Here is a 19,989-nt window from a genome sequence, read left to right as displayed (position 1 = left end):
TAAACTATTAATTAACCTACCCTAACTATTATACTAAAATTACATTAAACTATATTAAACTATTAATTAACCTACCCTAACTATTATACTAAAATTACATTAAACTACAAATTAAATTAACTATATTAGATTTTTAAAAACCTAACCCTACTCAAATTATTTAAATCTACAATTAAAAATTACTAAGTTACAAAAAATAGCAACAAAGTTACAAAAAATAAAAAACACTAAGTTACAAAAAATAAAAAAACACAGTATCAAAAATAAAAAAGAATTACACCTAATCTAATAGCCCTATCAAAAAAGCCCCCCCAAAAATAAAAAAAAACCCTAGCCTACAAAAAATCTACCAATGGCCCTTAAAAGGGCCTTTTGCGGGGCATTGCCCCAAAGAAATCAGCTCTTTTACCTGTAAAAAAAATACAAACACCGCCCAACAGTAAAACCCACCACCCACACAACCAACCCCCCCCAAATAAAATCCTATCTAAAAAACCTAAGCTCCCCATTCCCTGAAAAGGGCATTTGTATGGGCATTGCCCTTAAAAGGGCATTTAGCTCTTTTACTGCCCAAAGTCCCTAACCTAAAATTAAAACCCACCCAATAAACCCTTAAAAAACCTAACACTAACCACCGACGATCCACTTACAGTTTTCGAAGACCGGACATCCATCCTCATCCAATCGGCAGAATTCCTCAGCGAAGCCGGCAGAAGTCTTCATCCAAACGGGCCGAAGTCTTCATCCATTACGTCATCCAAGATGGCGTCCCTTACATTCCGATTGGCTGATAGAATTCTATCAGCCAATAGGAATTAAGGGGGAAAAATTCCTATTGGCTGTTGCAATCAGCCAATAGGATTGAGCTTTCATCCTATTGGCTGATCCAATCAGCCAATAGGATTGAGCTCACATTCTATTGGCTGATTGGAATAGCCAATAGGATTTTTCCCTCTTAATTCCTATTTGCTGATAGAATTCTATCAGCAAATCAGAATGTAAGGGACGCCATCTTGGATGAAGTCTGGATGAAGACTTCTGCCCGCTTGGATGAAGACTTCGGCCCGCTTGGATGAAGACTTCTGCCGGCTTCGCTGAGGACTTCTGCCGCTTGGATGAGGATGGATGTCCAGTCTTCGAAAACTGTAAGTGGATCGTCGGTGGTTAGTGTTAGGTTTTTTAAGGGTTTATTGGTGGGTTTTAATTTTAGGTTAGGGACTTTGGGCTGTAAAAGAGCTAGATAGGTTTTTATTTGTGGGGGTTGGTTGTGTGGGTGGTGGGTTTTACTGTTTACAGGTAAAAGAGCTGATTTCTTTGGGGCAATGCCCCGCAAAAGGCCCTTTTAAGGGCCATTGGTAGTTTGTTGTAGGCTAGGGTTTTTTATTTTATTTTTTTTTTATTTATTTTTTTTATAGGGCTATTAGACTATGTGTAATTCTTTTTTTTTTTTTTTTTGTAACTTAGTGTTTTTTATTTTTTGTAACTTAGTTGTTATTTTTTTGTAACTTAGTCATTTTTAATTGTATATTTAAATAATTTGAATAGGGTTAGGTTTTTAAATATGTAATATAGTTAATTTAATTTGTAGTTTAATGTAATTTCAGTATACTAGTTAGGGTAGGTTAATTAATAGTTTAATATAGTTTAATTTAATTTTAGTATAATAGTTAGGGTAGGTTAATTAATAGTTTAATATAGTTTAATGTAATTTTAGTATAATAGTTAGGGTAGGTTAATTAATAGTTTAATATAGTTTAATTTAATTCTACAGGTAAGTTTAAATTTATTATAAGATAGGGAATTATAATGTAAAGTTAGCGGGTTGCTAGGTTTAGGGGTTAATAGCTTAATTTAGTTTATGGCGATGTGGGGGGGCTGGCGGTTTAGGGGTTAATAGGTTTAGTAAGTGGGAGTGATGTGGGAGGCCAGGGGTTTAGGGGTTAATACATTTATTTAGGTTGCGGCGGGGTCCTGGAGCGGTGGGATAGGGGTTAATACTTTTATTTAGTTGCGGCAGGGTCCGGGAGCGGCGTGATGGGGGTTAATACTTTTATTTTGTTGTGGCGGGGTCCAGGAGTGGTGGGATAGGGGTTAATACTTTTATTTTGTTGCGGCGGGATAGGGATTAATAACTTTAGTTGCGGAGGGGTCCGGGAGCGGCAGGATAAGGGTTAAACATTTTAGTATAGTGGCGGTGTTTAGTGACAGGGTATAAATAAAGTTGGGAAAAAGCCGAATAGCAGCGAGATCGATGACTGCTAGATAACAACAGTCTGCTGCTTATCGCCCCGTACTTGGTGCGCGGCTTTTTGCCGGCCTTTTTTTATAAATATGGAGATCGTATTCAGGTCCGTGGCCGCGATGTTAGGTGAGCATATTGGTGCCGTTGAATGCAGCATAGTTGACGGCTTGATAATTCAGCCTCTATGTCTCTTTTAATACGTGCAAGTAGCCTTAGAAACAGCTGCCTTGCATTGTGCACACATTCTTTGATTGTTATCTATAGGTACGCTTAAATCCTTTTCCTTCTCTGTTTTGCCAATTCTAGTCCCATTTAAATAATAAGTAGGCTGCATATTTTTACTAAATCTAGAACAAATTATTTATAAAAATATTTAAATTAACATTTATCCATGATCGTACATTTTCAGCCATTACCAGTCCCTTAATTTTGTACAATATTTTCTCATAGGGACTGTATCCTTTTCAAAATCCAAATATATCACATCAACTGATTCACCTTTATTTATATTCTAACATACAGCCTCATAGCATTTAATTAGATTTGATTCATATGATCTATCTGTCATAAAACCATACTGATTTGAATATAATCCCTTATAATCCCTTTCAGTATCTTTCCTACTACCGATGTCAGGTTTACTGGTCTATAGCTTAATGGATCATCCCAGCTTCCCTTTTTAAAAAGTGTCACCACATCATCTGTACAACAGTCCTAGGGTAATATGACTAAGGATAACGAGTCTTGAAAAATTAAGAGTAGAGTTTTGGTTATAACAGTACTAAAAAATTTTAAAACCTTTGTGCATCTCAACCTGGAGTTTTATTTACCATGATATTATCCAGCTTTTTTATTGATATCATCTAGAGATAACCCAGTTATTGGCATGGGCTTGTATGTTATAGTTTGTTTTAAAGGGACATGAAACCCATTTTTTTTTTTCTTTCATGATTTAGAAAGAGCATGCCATTTTAAACAACTTTCTAATTTACTTCTATTATCTAATTTGCTTCATTCTCTTGATATCACTTGCTGAAAAGCATATCTAGATATGCTCAGTAGCTGCTGATTGGTTGCTGCACATAAAGGCCTTGTGTGATTGGCTCACACATGTTCATTGCTATTTCTTCAACAAAGGATATCTAAATAATTGAGCAAATTAGATAATAGAAGTAAATTGGAAAGTTGTTTAAAATTGCATGCCCTATCTGAATCATGAAAGTTTAATTTTGACTAGACTGTCCCTTTAATGACTCTTCTATTGGTTTCTCTTTTGTGTATGCTGAAGAAAATAAATGGTTTGGTACCTAAGCCTTCCCCTAGTCACTGTTAATCATGCTACCTCTCTTACATTTATTTGCCATTTATGTACTTAAAGGGACATGAAACCCAAAAATGTTATTTCATGATTCGGATAGAGAATAAAATTTCAAACAACTTTCCAATTTACTTCTATTATTTAATTTGCTTCTCTCTCTTGTTATCCTTTGCTGACATGTTTATCTAGGCAAGTTTATGTGCAGCAGAGAACCTAGGTTCTAGCTGTTGATTGGTCGCTGCATACATAAACTGATTGTCATTGGCTCACCAATGTGTTCAGTTAGAAACCAGTAGTGCATTGCTGCTCCTTGAACAAATGATACCAAGAAAATAAAACAGATTAGATAATAGAAGTAAATTAAAAAGTTGTTTAAAATGATATTCTCTATCTGAATCATGAAAGAACATTTTTGGGGTTTCATGTCCCTTTAAAGAACCTTTTAGGTTTTGTTTTAGAATCTTTCATTTTCAATTTTCACCAATCTGGTTGCTCTTTTTCATGCTTTGTTACAGTCTTTATATATTTGGAATGATGATTCTGTGATATATTCTTTAAATAATTTAAATGCCCTACATTTTTTTCCTAATTTCTCTTTTAACACATTTGTATTAGGCACATTGGGTTCTATTTATTTATTTTGCTTTTATAACAATGTGATATTTTTTGATGTGTATACATTTTAAATGTTCTCCATTTATCCTATGTTTTTATTTAAGAATAGATTGTCCCAATTTATGCTATTAAACAATTTTTCTTAAAGGGCCATAATACCCAAATGTTTAAACACTTGAAAGTGATGCAGTATAACTGTAAAAAGCTGACTAGAAAATATCACCTGAACATCTCTATGTAAAAAAGAAAGATATTTTACCTCAAAAATTCCTCAGTAGCCACCTCCCATTGTAAAGGATTTCTAAGCAGCATTTTAGTATGTCTGTCCTGGGACAGCTTAGGAGATGAGCCTCGTGCACTCTCATATTATTTCCCTATTCAGCTTACAATGAAATCTCATGAGAGTTAAGTCAAATCTCATGAGATCACAGTAAAAGAGTTCATGACCTTAGCACTGCTGATGCTGATTGGCTGCTGTTCATTTCTTTTTTTTTTTAATTTTTTACCTGCAGCTGGGAGTAGCTGAGTATAACTTTTTACACAGAACTTACTCTGCTAAGCTGAGGAGATTGTGAGGTAAAATATCTTCCTTTTTTACATAGAGATGCTCAGATGATATTTTCCTGTCAGCTTTTTACAGTTATACTGCATCAGTTTCAAGTGATTTAGCATATGAGTATTATGTCCCTTTAAATCACTGCTTATGGAAATTGATTTAAAACATGACAATGTTATGATCACTGTTCCCTCAATGTTCTTTGACTTCTATGTTTGACATTATTTTTGTATTTTTTGAACGCACTAAATCAGTATAGATTTATTTGTGGTTTGATCCTCTATTAATTGTAACATGAAGTAATCTTTAAGAGTATTTATCTATCTCCCTTAGCTGTATTGCTAGCTTCACTGGCCCAATTTATTTCTGGATACTTAAAATATCCCATAATTACAACACTAGTATTATTAGCAGCCTTTCCAATTTGCACTAGCAGTTTAGTTTCCTTCATGTCACTAATGTTGGGGGGCTTGTAGTATGTTCCTAATAATATAATTGTTTCCCCTCAATCTTTATTTCAACCCACAGTCTCTCTATATTATCAGCTATATCATCATAAATATCTTCCCTTATTGCAGGTGTAATAAACATACAACATCCTCCCCCCTTTTATTAACCCTAAATCCTCCTAAATAAAGTATAACCCTCTAAGTTAACTTCCCAGTCATGGGAATCATCACACTGGGTTTCAGTTATACTGATAACATCATATTCCTCTTCTGCTGTTCACAGCTCCAGCTCCTTCATTTAACCTGTCAAGCTGCTTGCATTTGCTGTAATATATTCATTTTTTGAGCTTTCTGTTGCTACTTGGTGCTCTTCCATCAAAACTGTGTAATGCGACATTTACAACAGTTTACCCTTCCATCATCCATGCTTTGAGATATTCCAGATGCATAATGTTCGTAGACTTATCTAATGGATCTGTTATATTTGAACTGCCCCCCCCTTCCCTATTTTAAAGGATTCTCTAAATGTGCTACTATCCTCTCATACAACGCACCTGCACCCATGTCATTCAGGTGCTATTCACCTTTACTGTATAAATTATGCATAGCTGAAAAGTCAGCCCAGTGCTCTAAAAGTTAAATTGCTCATTTTTACACCACATTTTTAACCAGGAATTAACTGTCCATAGCTTCTTCTGCCTTACCAGGTTAGCACACCACCCTGTTAATATCTCAAAATGGATGTCCTTGCTTTAATCTTTCTTCCTAACTCCCTGAAGTAATTTTTCTAGGACAATCCATCTTCTTTGAACTTTGTCATTAGTATCAATATTCACCATGACAGCTGGATCAGACCCAGATTTCTCTAACAATGTATCCATATGCTCCCCAATATGCCTAACACGAGCCACTGGAAGACCTAAAATGGTTCTATTTTAGTAATATGGATAACAATTTACCCTATCTACATTCCTTATTATAGAGTATCCTATGACCAACATCTGTCTTGGGCCCAGACTTTTATGCCCCTCTTCTGTGACTGGAAGACAGTTTACTGGATTGTTAGGCAGAACAGCCCTCTATGACATGGCCACACCTGAAACAAAATCCCCAACAATTTAACTCCATCTGGCAAATCTATTGGCATACAAGCTCTGAACTAGGCTGTCTCTTCTGCGTACTCCGGCTTCCCCTTCTAACTTTGACCCATGTACTTTCCTGAGTATCAACTTTTGAATCAACTGCATCCCCGCTGCTAGAATCATGGACAACCTATTCAGCCTTTGCACAAACAGCTCACCACCACTGGTCAAGTGGGCATGCACGTGTCTGTGTTGAAGACAAGCATATGAGGGGATGAAGGATAGCTCTCGGGTGCTTTGTGTGTTTGCTATAGTTAAAACCACATTAACCCTTCTATTGCCAGGCCCCATCCAAAACTAACCTAGTCAAGAGCCTTCACTACTATGCATCTTTGAGAACAGCACAAAAAACATGCTACCTAAATTGTGGAATCCAATATTTAAAAGGGCTCACCCAGCTTACACAGAACCTCCACCTACTTTAACCCCCATGAAGTTGAAAAACCCTCTCCACCCTTATAATCACTCACCCAGTGGCTCCTCACCTAAATATAGGTTCCTTCCTAAGTCTTTGTTCAAGGTATGATAAGCAGGTTCTTCAATGATTAATCACATAGATCCTTATTTTCACCCATAAAGTGATCATGATGTACACCTTTGTTTCTAACCTCATCTAACCAGGATCCCTCACAGTACTCAAATTATGACCTACAGTAAATCATGTTAATGTGCTTCTACTACTGTGACAATGTGCATTGATTTGGTACAAAAAGTGAATTTTGCAGAATTCAAAGCTATTCAATAATTATGTATAAGCAGAATACATGGTACTGAATAACATAGGATACTTTCTCAAATGCTACATTTCACAGTATAACTACCATTAACATCACCTCATATCTTAATAAACAGCTCTAGAAAACAAATGCAAATCAGGAGACAAAAAGGTGGATTCACTAGTAAAGGACAATAAGAAGCTGGAAGCAGAACTAGAGGCATTTTCTAGAAAATCCCATGATTCCTCGGGACAGTTCGTCATTATCAGTCAAGATTTACTAAGGAAAGAGAGGTGAGTGTCTCAAATCCAATACGATTGGCAGATAGCTATTATAACAAAATGTAATCAAGAGGTTCCAGAGAGGAAGAAAACAAATATTAAAAATATATTAACTAAAAGAAATATGTATGTTTTAGTGAGGTACGGTATTGTGAATGAGGAAATGTAAGTCATATTTATACACAAACTTTATTTATAGGGTGGATCTGAAAAAAGTCTTAAATTGTGGCTCTGTGGTTGTAGATAATCATTTTTATTTTGTTTTACCTTTTAATTGTAATTTTTAAACCATTTCATTTCTGTTAAGTGTCATTTAGTTTTGAAGCAATAAATAGAAGACATTTTTGTAAGATTATACACCTACTTAGATACTCCTACTTATATTTTTGAAATGGATATTAATAATAGATAAACATATGATGACATTGTCACTGATCACTTTAAAACTGTGTCAAATAATCCAATGTAAAATAAAATAACAAAGACACTTTTATCACTCTAGGGACAATGTAAAGCATATTCTTATATAAAAAGTAGACATATTGGGCTCGCCAGAAACACCTGTTATGAAGCAGCGGTCTAAAGACCGCTGCTCATAACCTGTCCGCCTGCTCTGAGGAGGCGGACAGACATCGCCGCAATTTAACCTGATCCAATACGATCGGGTTGATTGACACCCCCTGCTAGCGGCCGATTGGCCGCAAATCTGCAGGGGCGGCGTTGCACCAGCAGTTCACAAGAGCTGCTGGTGCAATGCTGAATGCGGAGAGCGTATTGCTCTCCGCATTCAGCAAGGTCTGTCGGAGATGATCCGCAATGTCGGATCATGTCCAACAGGCCTTTCATAAATAGGGGCCATTGGATTCACAATATCTTAGGAAGACTAGCTAGCCGTCTAGGCAATTCCTAAAGGTCCTTTTCCCTTACAGCTCATTGTACCTGAACATAAGTACCTGAACACAGTGTTATCTCTATGGCCCACGTGTACTTTCTGTCTCTTTGTGTTGAAAAGAGATTTAAAAAGCATGTGATAAGACGCAACCCTCAAAGGCTTAGAAATTAGCATAGGAGCCTACCTAGGTTTAGTTTAAACTAAGAATACCAAGAGAAAAAAGCAAATTTGATGATAAAAGTAAATTGGAAAGTTGATTAAAATTAAAAGTCCTATCTGAATAAGGAAAGTTTAATTTATACTAGACTGTCCCTTTAATCATGATTTAACCAATACTTTATTATTCGTTGGGTAATGTGTGAGCACTTGGAGCACTTGTATAGGGCAATAGAATTAGGTAAGTGAATGACTTATTGACTTATTGAGAAGAACTTTGTATCTCACAATAATTAATATAAACATGTTGGTCTCCTAAAAGAATAGTATATAATATATATATATATATATAAATGTACTTACATTACTAACTATCCAAGCTTCTTATGTTTTAAACAGTATGTTCAAGTAACTAAAATTGATTATTGTAAATGTTTGAATGTGTAACTTTATTAACATGCCATTTATACATAAAGGTAAAAAATAATGCCACATCTACTTGCTTTAGTTATATGTTTTATAAAATAGGCCATAATTTATTTAACTGCTACAGAATGGCTTTGATTGTTGACATAAATTTTGTATCTTCAAATTTTCTTAACAGCAATAGTGATGGTGTAGTTCATATTTTTCACCCAAAGAGCAAGAAAAGAAAAGAAATCATTACAATTTGAGACCTAGGTTTGACATGCACATCTATCTAATGCATCTGTGATTACTATATTATGCAATGATTTGCATCTTGTCAGGGAATAACATTTTTATACACCATTGGTTACAGCAGATTATATAACTAGGGAACTACTTCTACATATGGATTACACTAGCCTTGTCCTTTCACCAAGGAGAAGCAAGTTTACCTCATCTCTTGTTATCTGGAAAATACATTATATTGTTTGCACCTAAACTGTATATTTGAGGTCTCTTCTTTTATTCTCATGATCTTGTGGAAATGTAGGAGTTTAAATGAACTGAGAGCCCTATTGATGGAAGCCAGCCGTCACTCGCCAGGACCAGAAAAAGACTTGAGCCGAGAACTCCATAAAGCGGACTGGAGGGCCAAGGAGCAAAACTTGAAGGAAGAAATCAAAGTATTACGAGACAAGTTAACGGTCGTGGTGAGTAAATGTACCACAAAAAAATGTTTTAGACAAAGATTTCTATACAGTTATCATCTAGCCTCTATGTAACATGTATCCCCATACAGATAATTACAAAGACCAAACTTGCAGCATTAGAACTGTACATTCAGAAAAGCTCCATAGTAAAATAATACATCTAATGTGTTTCATGTTGTTTTTAGTGATAAAGTTTGATGTTTTAATACATAAGCTAGCTGCAAATTACACACAACAGGCTACCCTACAGCCCATCTGCCTATTTTACCATATAAGGCCACATTCATGGATTTTATGCAGTAACTGGGAGGGTCCGTGTTTCTTTTTAAATAATATTACTATTTAAAGGGACACTGAACCCAAATTTTTTCTTTCATGATTCAGATAGAGCATAACATTTTAAGCAACTTTCTAATTTACTCCTATTATCAATTTTTCTTTGTTCTCTTGCTATCTTTATTCTAAAAGCAGGAATGTAAATCTTAGCAGCCAGCCCATTTTAGGTTCAGCACCATGGATAGCGCTTTCTTATTGGAGACATTTACCCACCAATAAGCAAGCATAACCCAGGTTCTGAACCAAAAATGGGCCTGCTCCTATGCATCACATTCCTGCATTTTAAATAAAGATAGCAAGAGAACGCTAGAAAATTTATAATAGGAGTAAATTAGAAAGTTGCTTAAAATTGCATGCTCTATCTGAATCATGAAAAAAAAATGGGTTTAGTGTCCCTTTAACCCCTTAACGACCGAGGACGTGCAGGGTACGTCCTCAAAAAAAAGGCAGTTAACGCCTGAGAACGTACCCTGCACGTCCTCGGTGTGGAAAGCAGCTGGAAGCGATCCTGTTTGCTTCCAGCTGCTTTCCGGTTATTGCAGTGATGCCTCGATATGGAGGCATCCTGCAATAACCTTTTGAAGCCATCCGATGCAGAGAGAGCCACTCTGTGGCCCTCTCTGCATCGGAGATCGGTGGCTTCCTTCGTTGGTGGGTGGGAGCAGTACCGGGAGGCGGGTGGCGGCCATCGATGGCCCTGGAGATGTGGAGGGGGCGGGATCGTGGGCGGGGATGCCCGGGGGCGCGCACGGACGCGCGCGCGTGCACGGGAGGGCGGGGGCGGGCGCGTGCACGGAGAGGGAGCAGGTGGGAACCGCTACACTACAGAAAAAGGTGCAATCAGTTTAAAATAAGTTAAAAAAAAAAACGATCAATGAGGTGGTTGGGGTTTGTGGTGGTGGGGGGTTGGGGAAGCTACACTACAGGAAAAAAAAAACTAAGAAAAAAAAGCACTTTTTTGTGTAAGCTGGGTACTGGCAGACAGCTGCCAGTACCCAAGATGGCCCCAATAAGGCAGATAGGGAAGGTTACAGAGCTGTTTTGGGGGGGATCAGGGAGGTTGGAGTCTAAAGGGGGTCCTATACAGCAGAATAATTATTATTTTTTTTTTAAAAAAAAAACTAAACCCCCCAAAAAGCTTTTATTTTAGTACTGGCAGACTTTCTGCCAGTACTTAAGATGGCGGGGACAATTGTGGGGTGGGGGAGGGAAGGGAGCTGTTTGGGAGGGATCAGGGGGTCTGATGTGTCAGGTGGGAGGCTGATCTCTACACTAAAGCTAAAATTAACCCTGCAAGCTCCCTACAAACTTCCTAATTAACCCCTTCACTGCTAGCCATAATACACGTGTGATGCGCAGCAGCATTTTGCGGCCTTCTAATTACCAGAAAGCAACGCCAAAGTCATATATATATGCTATTTCTGAACAAAGGGGATCCCAGAGAAGCATTTACAACCATTTGTGCCATAATTGCACAAGCTGTTTGTAAATGATTTCAGTGAGAAACCTAAAATTGTGAAAAATTTAACGTTTTTTTTTTATTTGATCGCATTTGGCGGTGAAATGGTGGCATGAAATGTACCAAAATGGGCCTAGATCATTACTTTGGGTTGTCTACTACACTACACTAAAGCTAAAATTAACCATACAAGCTCCCTACAAGCTCCCTAATTAACCCCTGCACTGCTGGGCATAATACACGTGTGGTGCGCAGCGGCATTTAGCGGCCTTCTAATTACCAAAAAGCAATGCCAAAGCCATATATGTCTGCTATTTCTGAACAAAGGGGATCCCAGAGAAGCATTTACAACCATTTGTGCCATAATTGCACAAGCTGTTTGTAAATAATTTCAGTGAGAAACCGAAAGTTTGTGAAAAAATTTGTGAAAAAGTGAATGATATTTTGTATTTGATCGCATTTGGCGGTGAAATGGTGGCATGAAATATACCAAAATTGGCCTAGATCAATACTTTATTGACTTTGGGATGTCTTCTAAAAAAAAATATATACATGTCAATTGATATTCAGGGATTCCTGAAAGATATTAGTGTTCCAATGTAACTAGCGCTAATTTTGAAAAAAAGTAGTTTGGAAATAGCAAAATGCTACTTGTATTTATGGCCCTATAGCTTTCAAAAAAAGCAAAGAACATGTAAATATTAGGTATTTCTAAACTCAGGACAAAATTTAGAAACTATTTAGCATGTTTTTTTTTTGGTGGTTGTAGATGTGTAACAGATTTTGGGGGTCAAAGTTAAAAAAAGTGTGTTTTTTTCCATTTTTTCCTCATATTTTATAAATTTTTTTATAGTAAATTATAAGATATGATGAAAATAATGATATTTTTAGAAAGTTAATTTAATGGCGAGAAAAACGGTATATAATATGTGTGGGTACAGTAAATGAGTAAGAGTGAAATTACAGCTAAACACAAACACCGCAAAAATGTAAAAATAGCCTTGGTCCCAAACGGACAGAAAATGGAAAAGTGCTGTGGTCATTAAGGGGTTAAATTAGATAGAGAAAATTCTACAGTGTAAGGAAATAACTATAGAGATCTCTGCTCAGATGGGGCCCAGCCACTTTGTGCGGGGAGGTCTCTACATCCAGCCCTTCAACTAGACTTGATTTTCCCAGGTGCATGCGCACCCCTGGCTATGGTGTCTTTAAAATTGGGTGGCTCCTACATTTTGGGGTCCTTGATTGTTCCCTTTTGTCCTGGTACCTACCTTTAATGTAATATGTTTGTATTTGCTGTGCCTACTGACACTAATTCAAACACATTTTATATTATAAAATATTGTTCAAACTACTGAAATATAATTATCCAGTCGATAAACCTGCCCAGAGGGCAGTCTAATCATTTTTTAAACTACAGATGTAGAAACAACATATTTTGTAACTCTTCTTTTATATAAATATTTAAGCTACAGGTGTAGCAATACTATAATTTTAATGGACTACTATCTTAAATATATCAAAAATATTTTCTATATAATAAACTACAGATATAGCCACACTCTATTTGGACAAACTACTGTCCTAAATAAATACAAAGTGTACAGATGTAGCAACAAAATTAATTTATGTTATAATGTTACAGATATTGCAACACTTTATTTAGCAACGCTGCTTTTATCTATATCTATATAAATATATATAAAGTAATCTACTGGTGTTGTAACACCTTTTTTAAAGAAACGTATTTCCTAAATAATATACAGATGTTGCAAACCCCTATTTGCAATATCTTTCTTATATTTTTCTTATCTATAGTTGAATTTACAACTTTTTTTAAAAATTCAAACTTTAACCCATTTTTTTTTTTTTATAAAATAGTATACCTTTTAATTAAAGAGTATACTTTATAGTACTATATATATTAATTATTATAATATAGATGTTGTATCCAACTGATCTACTTATGTAGCAACAGACTTTTTTATTTTTACTACTTTCGTTTTTTAAAAAGCTTTATAACATTATTTAGCATCTGCTATTTAGCTTTCTATCAAGCTTATGAGGTAAAATGTGTCCAATCGTTAATGTTTTAACTTATTATTTAAATTGACTAAATTAACTTATTATTTAAATTGACTAACCTCCCTCCTCTATCCCACCTTACCCTTAGCTACAAACACATTGTCCCATAGTGTAGCTTCCCACCCACTCCCGCCCCGTGCTCGCGCGTGCCGCTGTGAGTCCCCCCCGTGCGCGCACGCTCCCGCACATGATCCTACCCCTTGCGATGACCTCCTTGCATCGATGACCGCCCACCCGCCTCCCACCCACTAACAATCATGGCCATCGATGTCCGATGCAGAGAGGGCCACAGAGAGGCTCTCTCTGCATCGGATAGCTAAAAATTTTTATTGCAGGATGCCTCAATAGCAAGGCATCACTGCAATAACATGAAAGCGACTCAGGATCGCTTCCACTGCTTTCAAACACCGACGTCGTACAGGGTACGTCCTTGGTCGTTAAGGACATTTTTTTGTAGGACGTACCCTGTACGTCGGTGGTCCTTAAGAGGTTAAATATTGAAAAACTGTTACATTCCCAGCTTACTTCTATTATCTAATTTGTTTAATTCTATTGGTATCCTTTGTTGAAAAGCATACCTAGGTTTGATGGCTGCGCATATATGTCTCATGTTATTGGCTAAACCATATGTATTGCTGTTTCTTAAACAAAGAATACCAAGAGAATTAAGTAAATTAGAAGTAAATTAGAGAGTTGTTTAAAATTGTATTCTCTATCTGAATCACAAAAGAAAAACTTTGGGTCTCCAATCCACTTCCAAGCCTTCTTAGCTTCTATGAGGCGCTGAATTGGTATAGTCTACCAATGTTGTGTATTTTTCTTTATTCCAGGAAAAAGATAAATCTGTAACAGATCATAGGCGATACTCCCTCATAGACCCATCCACAGAGTCAGAAGTTCTCCGATTACAGCACCGCTTAGTTAGCACTGAGGAAGCTCTGCGAATTGCTCTGGATCAGGGTAATCAAATGGAAAAATTAATGGAGGCCATGAGAAACAATGCAGAGAAGTCACAGGTACAACTATTTTTCAGAGATGAACACTGACATCCAAAGTATCAAAAAGTTGTTGTTTTTTGTGCAAATGACAAAAGCTGTTTGAATTACAAAAATAAACTAAATTTTTACTAAATACATACAGCTCTGCATCAAAGATCAAATTCTCTCTGGCTGTATACTATTGTATGCCATCCCAAAGCTTTTGAGTTAAACTGTTAATGTGGTTTATTATGTTATTAATAAAATGTCATATTTATCCTAAACAAAGCTTTTGATTCAAAATGTATTAGCAATAAAGTACCAGCAGCGCTAGGCTAGGATGACAATGAATAACACATTTCCCATTTGAAATGTCCTCTTAGGTATCATAAAATGAAATATTTATATACAGTAAGCGGTTTAATATTTACCATTTTACATGTTTTACAATCACGGGGGAGTATGCATCACCTATACACTGAGAAGATTAATCTCAGGTAAAATAGTCTGTCATTTCAAGTTGGTTGTAAAGTCATAATTTACAACCAATATGCATATCCAGAGTCAGTTCGTCTTTTTCCCCTGCAATTATTTTTAGCTTTTTTCTTTTTTTTTTTGTCTGATTTACTGCACAGTTTTTAACTGACTTTGCACTATTTAATCATGGTGTAAAATCAGTTCAAAACTAGAAAAAAAACCTCCAGTCAGTTAGATTGGTTTTTTTTACGTCTCTTGTTGAGACTCAGCTGTTTATAAGCACAGGTAAAGCCATTTTCTTTCGGAATAACTCCGGTTTAACCCCAGTTCAAGCATCAGAGAATGCTTTTAGCCCTCTGTTTCTGGTGAACTAGTTTTCTAAAAGTTGTCAGGACAGTTAGTTTGTGCTGGAAAGACTCCAGTGTAAAAGTTTTGCTTTAATTTTCTGACAGACAACTGGGAATTCAGGGTCTGCCAATGGAATCCACCCGCAAGACAAGCCCCTTAAACAGGAGGTAAGAGCTACTCCTCCAGTCTAACTTTTATAGCAGTTACATTCCTGTGTGTTCCTTATGGCCACCTAGTAATGTAACAGAGTCTGTGTCTGCTGTGCATGCACTTCATATGCTAGGCGTGGTATTATTTTTCCACAAAGCTGGAAGCAAATAAATGCTTGTAATTTTACAGAATGCAAAGCTTATTCATAGGCAGATTTATGTTTTATCATTGTATGCATGTCTATGAGAGGTCTGTACATTAAAGGGACAGTAAAGTCAAAATTAAACTTTCATGGTTCAGATAGGCCATGTAATTTAAACAACTTTCCAATTTACTTTTATCATAAAATTTGCTTTGTTCTCTTTTGTCATTTTTTTATAGCTAAACCTAGGTGGGCTCATATGTTAATGTGTAAGCCCTTGAAGGCCTCCTCTTATCACAGTGCATTTTGACAGATTTTCACAGCTAAACAGCGCTAGTTCATGTGTGCCATGTAGATAACATGGTGCTCACTCTTGTGGAGTTATTTATGAATCAGCACTGATTGGCTAAAATGCAAGTCTGTCAAAAGAACTGAACTAAAGGGGCAGTCTGCTGAGGCTTAGATACAAGGTAATCACAGAGGTAAAAAGTATAGTAATATAACCGTGTTGGTTTTGCAAAACTAAGGGAATTGGTTAATTTAAATTTAAACTAAAAATCTGGAGTAGACTGTCCCTTTAAGCTCATAAAGTCTTTTTGGGTGAGGATAGAAACACTTAATAAATCATGCCATTATTATTATTATTATTATTATTATTATTAATACAAATACTGTAAGAGTCATACAAGTGTAAAATATACTTTAAGTGTTAGATCATTTTAATATTGCGCTGTTGCTTGAATATAACTGCAGAGGGGTTAAACAAATAGCTAAAGTCAGCTCCAGAGCAACAATGCAATACTGGGACCTACAGTAGCGGAGCTTATTTTGTGAGCCAATAACAAGAGGCATACGTGTGTAGTCACCAGCTAGATCCCAGTAGTGCATTGCTGCTACTGCTGAACCTACCTAGAGGTTTGCTTTTCAGCAAAGAATACCAAGAAAATGAAGTAAACGTAAAAATCTCTTAAAATTGCACGCTGTATCTGAAAGTTTATGTTTGGCTTTCATGTCCCTTTAATAGACAGGCTTTGTATAAAAAATAAAGTTAAGATACAAATGACCATCCAGGTAAAATGTAGCATGCACCACACATGCGCGCAAGATCTGGCCTTTGTTTTATTTACTCTGTCTACAAAAAAACTGATAATAATTTTTTAGAAAGACTTTTAATTGGAAGCAAAAAATATAAATATGTGCAAAACAAATAGTTTATTTTTAAGAAACTTCAGCATGAAATATTTTTAACCCCCTGTACTTTTCTTTCTTTATTATAGGAAAATCTTTGATATCCAACATGGAAACATCATTAAATATATACTGCTATGCTTTCTACAGTATGGGTCAAACCCTTTCACCAATGGGCTGGCAGCATACAGACTGTGAACAGTATTTTATTGTTAAAGTAAGAACAGTATTTATTGGACAACTGTAGTTCTCCCAGGACAATCAATCAAAAGTCACCACTAATATGGATGGAGAATTTGGAACTGAATCATTAATTTTGCCTTTCTTGCATTGTCGCTAGAATTCTGTGGTTGGTAAATCTTTCCATGCCAAGTATAATCTGGACATTACCATGAAATACTTGCTAATTATTCCACACGATGCTACGGATCGCTAGCATTTACACATGATTGCTCTGTAGTACAAATGTGTAAATTCAGGATCATCGCGGATTAAAATAAATATAATATCTTAAACTTGGCAATGACAAAGTGCTTGTGCAAACGTTGCTTGTATACAGACTACAAGGTCATAGTTACTTTTTGCAGGAAGACACAGAAGAGATGTTTTGTGTAATAAATTATCATGCAGATAATATTAATGTGAGCCACTGTTGAAAGATGGGATGGTTTATAAACTTTGATTTTCTTAATATGTAAATAATCTATTTTATTGTCACTAAAGTTTAAGCTAGAATGTGTCCCACAACACATATTACAAATACAAATATAAAACCAAACCTATTCATTGGTGAATGTCAGATTTAAATTAATGATGCATAACAGACAAAATGTTTTTTTGTTTGTTTTTTTTAAAGAATTAATCACTTAAGTTTTGCAGTGCAAATCTGCCCTTTGGCGTTACAAACCTATGAGATGATTTTTTTCTTTTTGATATGTAGCTAATTGTAAAGGGTATCGAATGATTAAAATAAGTAATTGATTTAAAACTCTAATATATCATTTGTTACTTTTGATTGGTTGTTTGCTGGAAATGAAATGACAGTTTGGGACAATTGTGCTTCTGACAACCAGTGAGGAGCTTTAGGCTATTACAGATCACAATCTGGGGTCAAGGATATTTACTTATTCAGTGTAAGATGTTTAGTTCTTTACAGAAGAATACAAAACTTTGGAAACTTTATTGTGGGAAAGAATTGCTACCTTGTTGTTTTGTAACAGATATTTTCAAGTCAAATTACAGTCTTAAAGGGACATAAACCCCCAACATTTTCTTTCATGATTCAGACACATTTCATTTGAATAAACTTTACAATTTACTTCTATTATCAAATGTTCTTCATTTTATTTGTTGAAAATCAGGTAGGTAAGTTTAGGAGTGTGCATGTGTCTTCAGTACTATATGGAACCAATTTTGCAAAAATGTTATACATCAGTTAGAGCACTAGATGGCAGAAACTATTCCTGCCATATTGTGCACCAGACATGTGCAGGCTACCTACCTAGGTGTCTCCTCAATAAAGAAAAACATAAGAACAAAGTAAATTTGGTAATAGAAGTACATTGGAAACTTTTTTTTTTAATTATATGCTTCGTATGAATCGTGAAAGAAAAATGTGGGGTTTCATGTCCCTTTAAAGAGATATACTTTAAAGCGATACATTAAAGGATCATTATAGTGATAAAATGAAATGTCTAATTTGTCAGAGCATGCCATTTTATCACTAGTGATGTGGCAAAGCTATGTGCTTAACCTCTGCAAATGAATTAAACACATAATTAAAGTATTGCTTGAGACCAACAGAGCACTGCAGGTCCAGAGCAGAAACTACTGCTGATCCAATCAGCAGCGCTAGTTGCACAGCTGGGTTGTGTGATTGGATCAGCAGCAGTTTCCACTTGGGGCCAGCATTTGCCACAAGGTTGTAGTGCCCAGCATGAAGTGACAGAGCTTCACCAACCGGCAACTGTAATGGATAAAAATAAGAGAGCTGCAAGCACAGTGAAATAGCATGGTGAGTAGTATCTATGCTACTGTAGTTATACCCAGCCATTTAATGTCCCTTTAATTTAATTTCACTTCAGTTTTAAGTTGTCTATAAAATAAAACACGATTTGTTTCAGCATTTATTTTTCTTTTAAACCTGTTTCTTGCACCCCCTGGATCATACTCATTTTTCTTTTTTTTTCTTTTTGTAAACGAAAGACCAATCAGGGAGTGTATTATCCAAACCATTAAAATGACCAGGCGGAAACGCGCTTATATTCACTTCAATGGCTCTTACACTACAGCCTCTTACTGGCTTGTTGTCTACAGCATGTGTGCCAAGAGGGTAGATTGCAATCTCCTAGTAAATCTCTACGTGCTGACCAGTAGATCACAATACTGCTGTGTGCTTTCCCTCTCAGCCAGTAGCATTAGTATGGGCTTGTATAAATACATTTTGAATAGTATATTCTTCACCACTACAATGATTTCAATTTTAAAAAGTGTGATACAGCACAAGAATAATAGTCAAATGTTCTTATGCTTAGTACAAGTAGATCACAATCTTCACACAAAAAGTAGAACCGACTTACTCAATTATGGGTATCCCTGGCCTACAGTCTTCTTATTAAAGCAAAGTGTAGGCTGGAGACTGCAAAGTATAGGTACATTTTTAGTATAGGTACATTAAAGGGCCATAATACCCAAATGTTTAAACACTTGAAAGTGATGCAGCATAGCTGTAAAAAGCTGACTAGAAAATATCTCCTGAACATCTCTATGTAAAAAAGAAAGATATTTTACCTCAAATGTTTCTCAGTAGCCACCTCCCATTGTAAAGGATTTCTAAGCAGCATTTTAGTGTGTCGGTCCTGGGACAGCTTAGGGGATGAGCCTCGTGAACTCTCATATTATTTCACCAATCAGGTAAAGGAAGCTTACTATGAAATCTCATGAGAGTTAAGTCAAATCTCCTGAGATGACAGTAAGAGTTCATGACCTCAGCACTGCTGATGCTGATTGGCTGCTGTTCATTTCTTCATTTTTTTTTTTTTTTTTACCTGCAGCTGGGAGCAGCTGAGTATAACTTTTTACACAGAACTTACTCTGCTGAGCTGAGGAAATTGTGAGGTAAAATATCTTCCTTTTTTATATAGAGATGCTCAGGTGATATTTTCCTGTCAGCTTTTTACAGTTATACTGCATCAGTTTCAAGTGATTTAGCATATGAGTATTATGTCCCTTTAAATATTATGATTTTTGCTTGTTGGAGGTAATACATTCTACATTCTGATTTATTTTGTTTTATATCAACATGATCTGCCATTAGATATACAAAATGACCCAATCGATCAG

General features: G+C 36.0%; 1 protein-coding gene across 3 annotated transcripts in view; it reads left to right on the top strand.

The window, feature by feature from the left end:
• The window catches only part of CLIP2 (CAP-Gly domain containing linker protein 2), a 278,140-nt gene extending 259,368 nt beyond the window's left edge, over positions 1-18,772 (top strand). For all 3 annotated transcript variants that reach the window (XM_053707490.1, XM_053707489.1, XM_053707491.1), the window contains 5 exons: positions 7,175-7,331; positions 9,326-9,485; positions 14,196-14,381; positions 15,272-15,334; positions 16,737-18,772. In XM_053707490.1, the coding sequence (XP_053563465.1) occupies positions 7,175-7,331; positions 9,326-9,485; positions 14,196-14,381; positions 15,272-15,334; positions 16,737-16,748 (578 nt within the window). In that variant the 3' untranslated portion in view covers positions 16,749-18,772. The remainder of the gene's footprint in view (positions 1-7,174; positions 7,332-9,325; positions 9,486-14,195; positions 14,382-15,271; positions 15,335-16,736) is intronic.
• The last annotated feature ends 1,217 nt before the right edge of the window (positions 18,773-19,989 follow it).

The sequence above is a fragment of the Bombina bombina genome, chromosome 3 (genome assembly GCF_027579735.1).
Source record: "Bombina bombina isolate aBomBom1 chromosome 3, aBomBom1.pri, whole genome shotgun sequence".
Classification (NCBI taxonomy): Eukaryota; Metazoa; Chordata; class Amphibia; order Anura; family Bombinatoridae; genus Bombina; species Bombina bombina.
The sequence above is the reverse complement of the archived record's forward strand: the minus strand, read 5'-3'. Positions and strand labels throughout refer to the sequence as shown.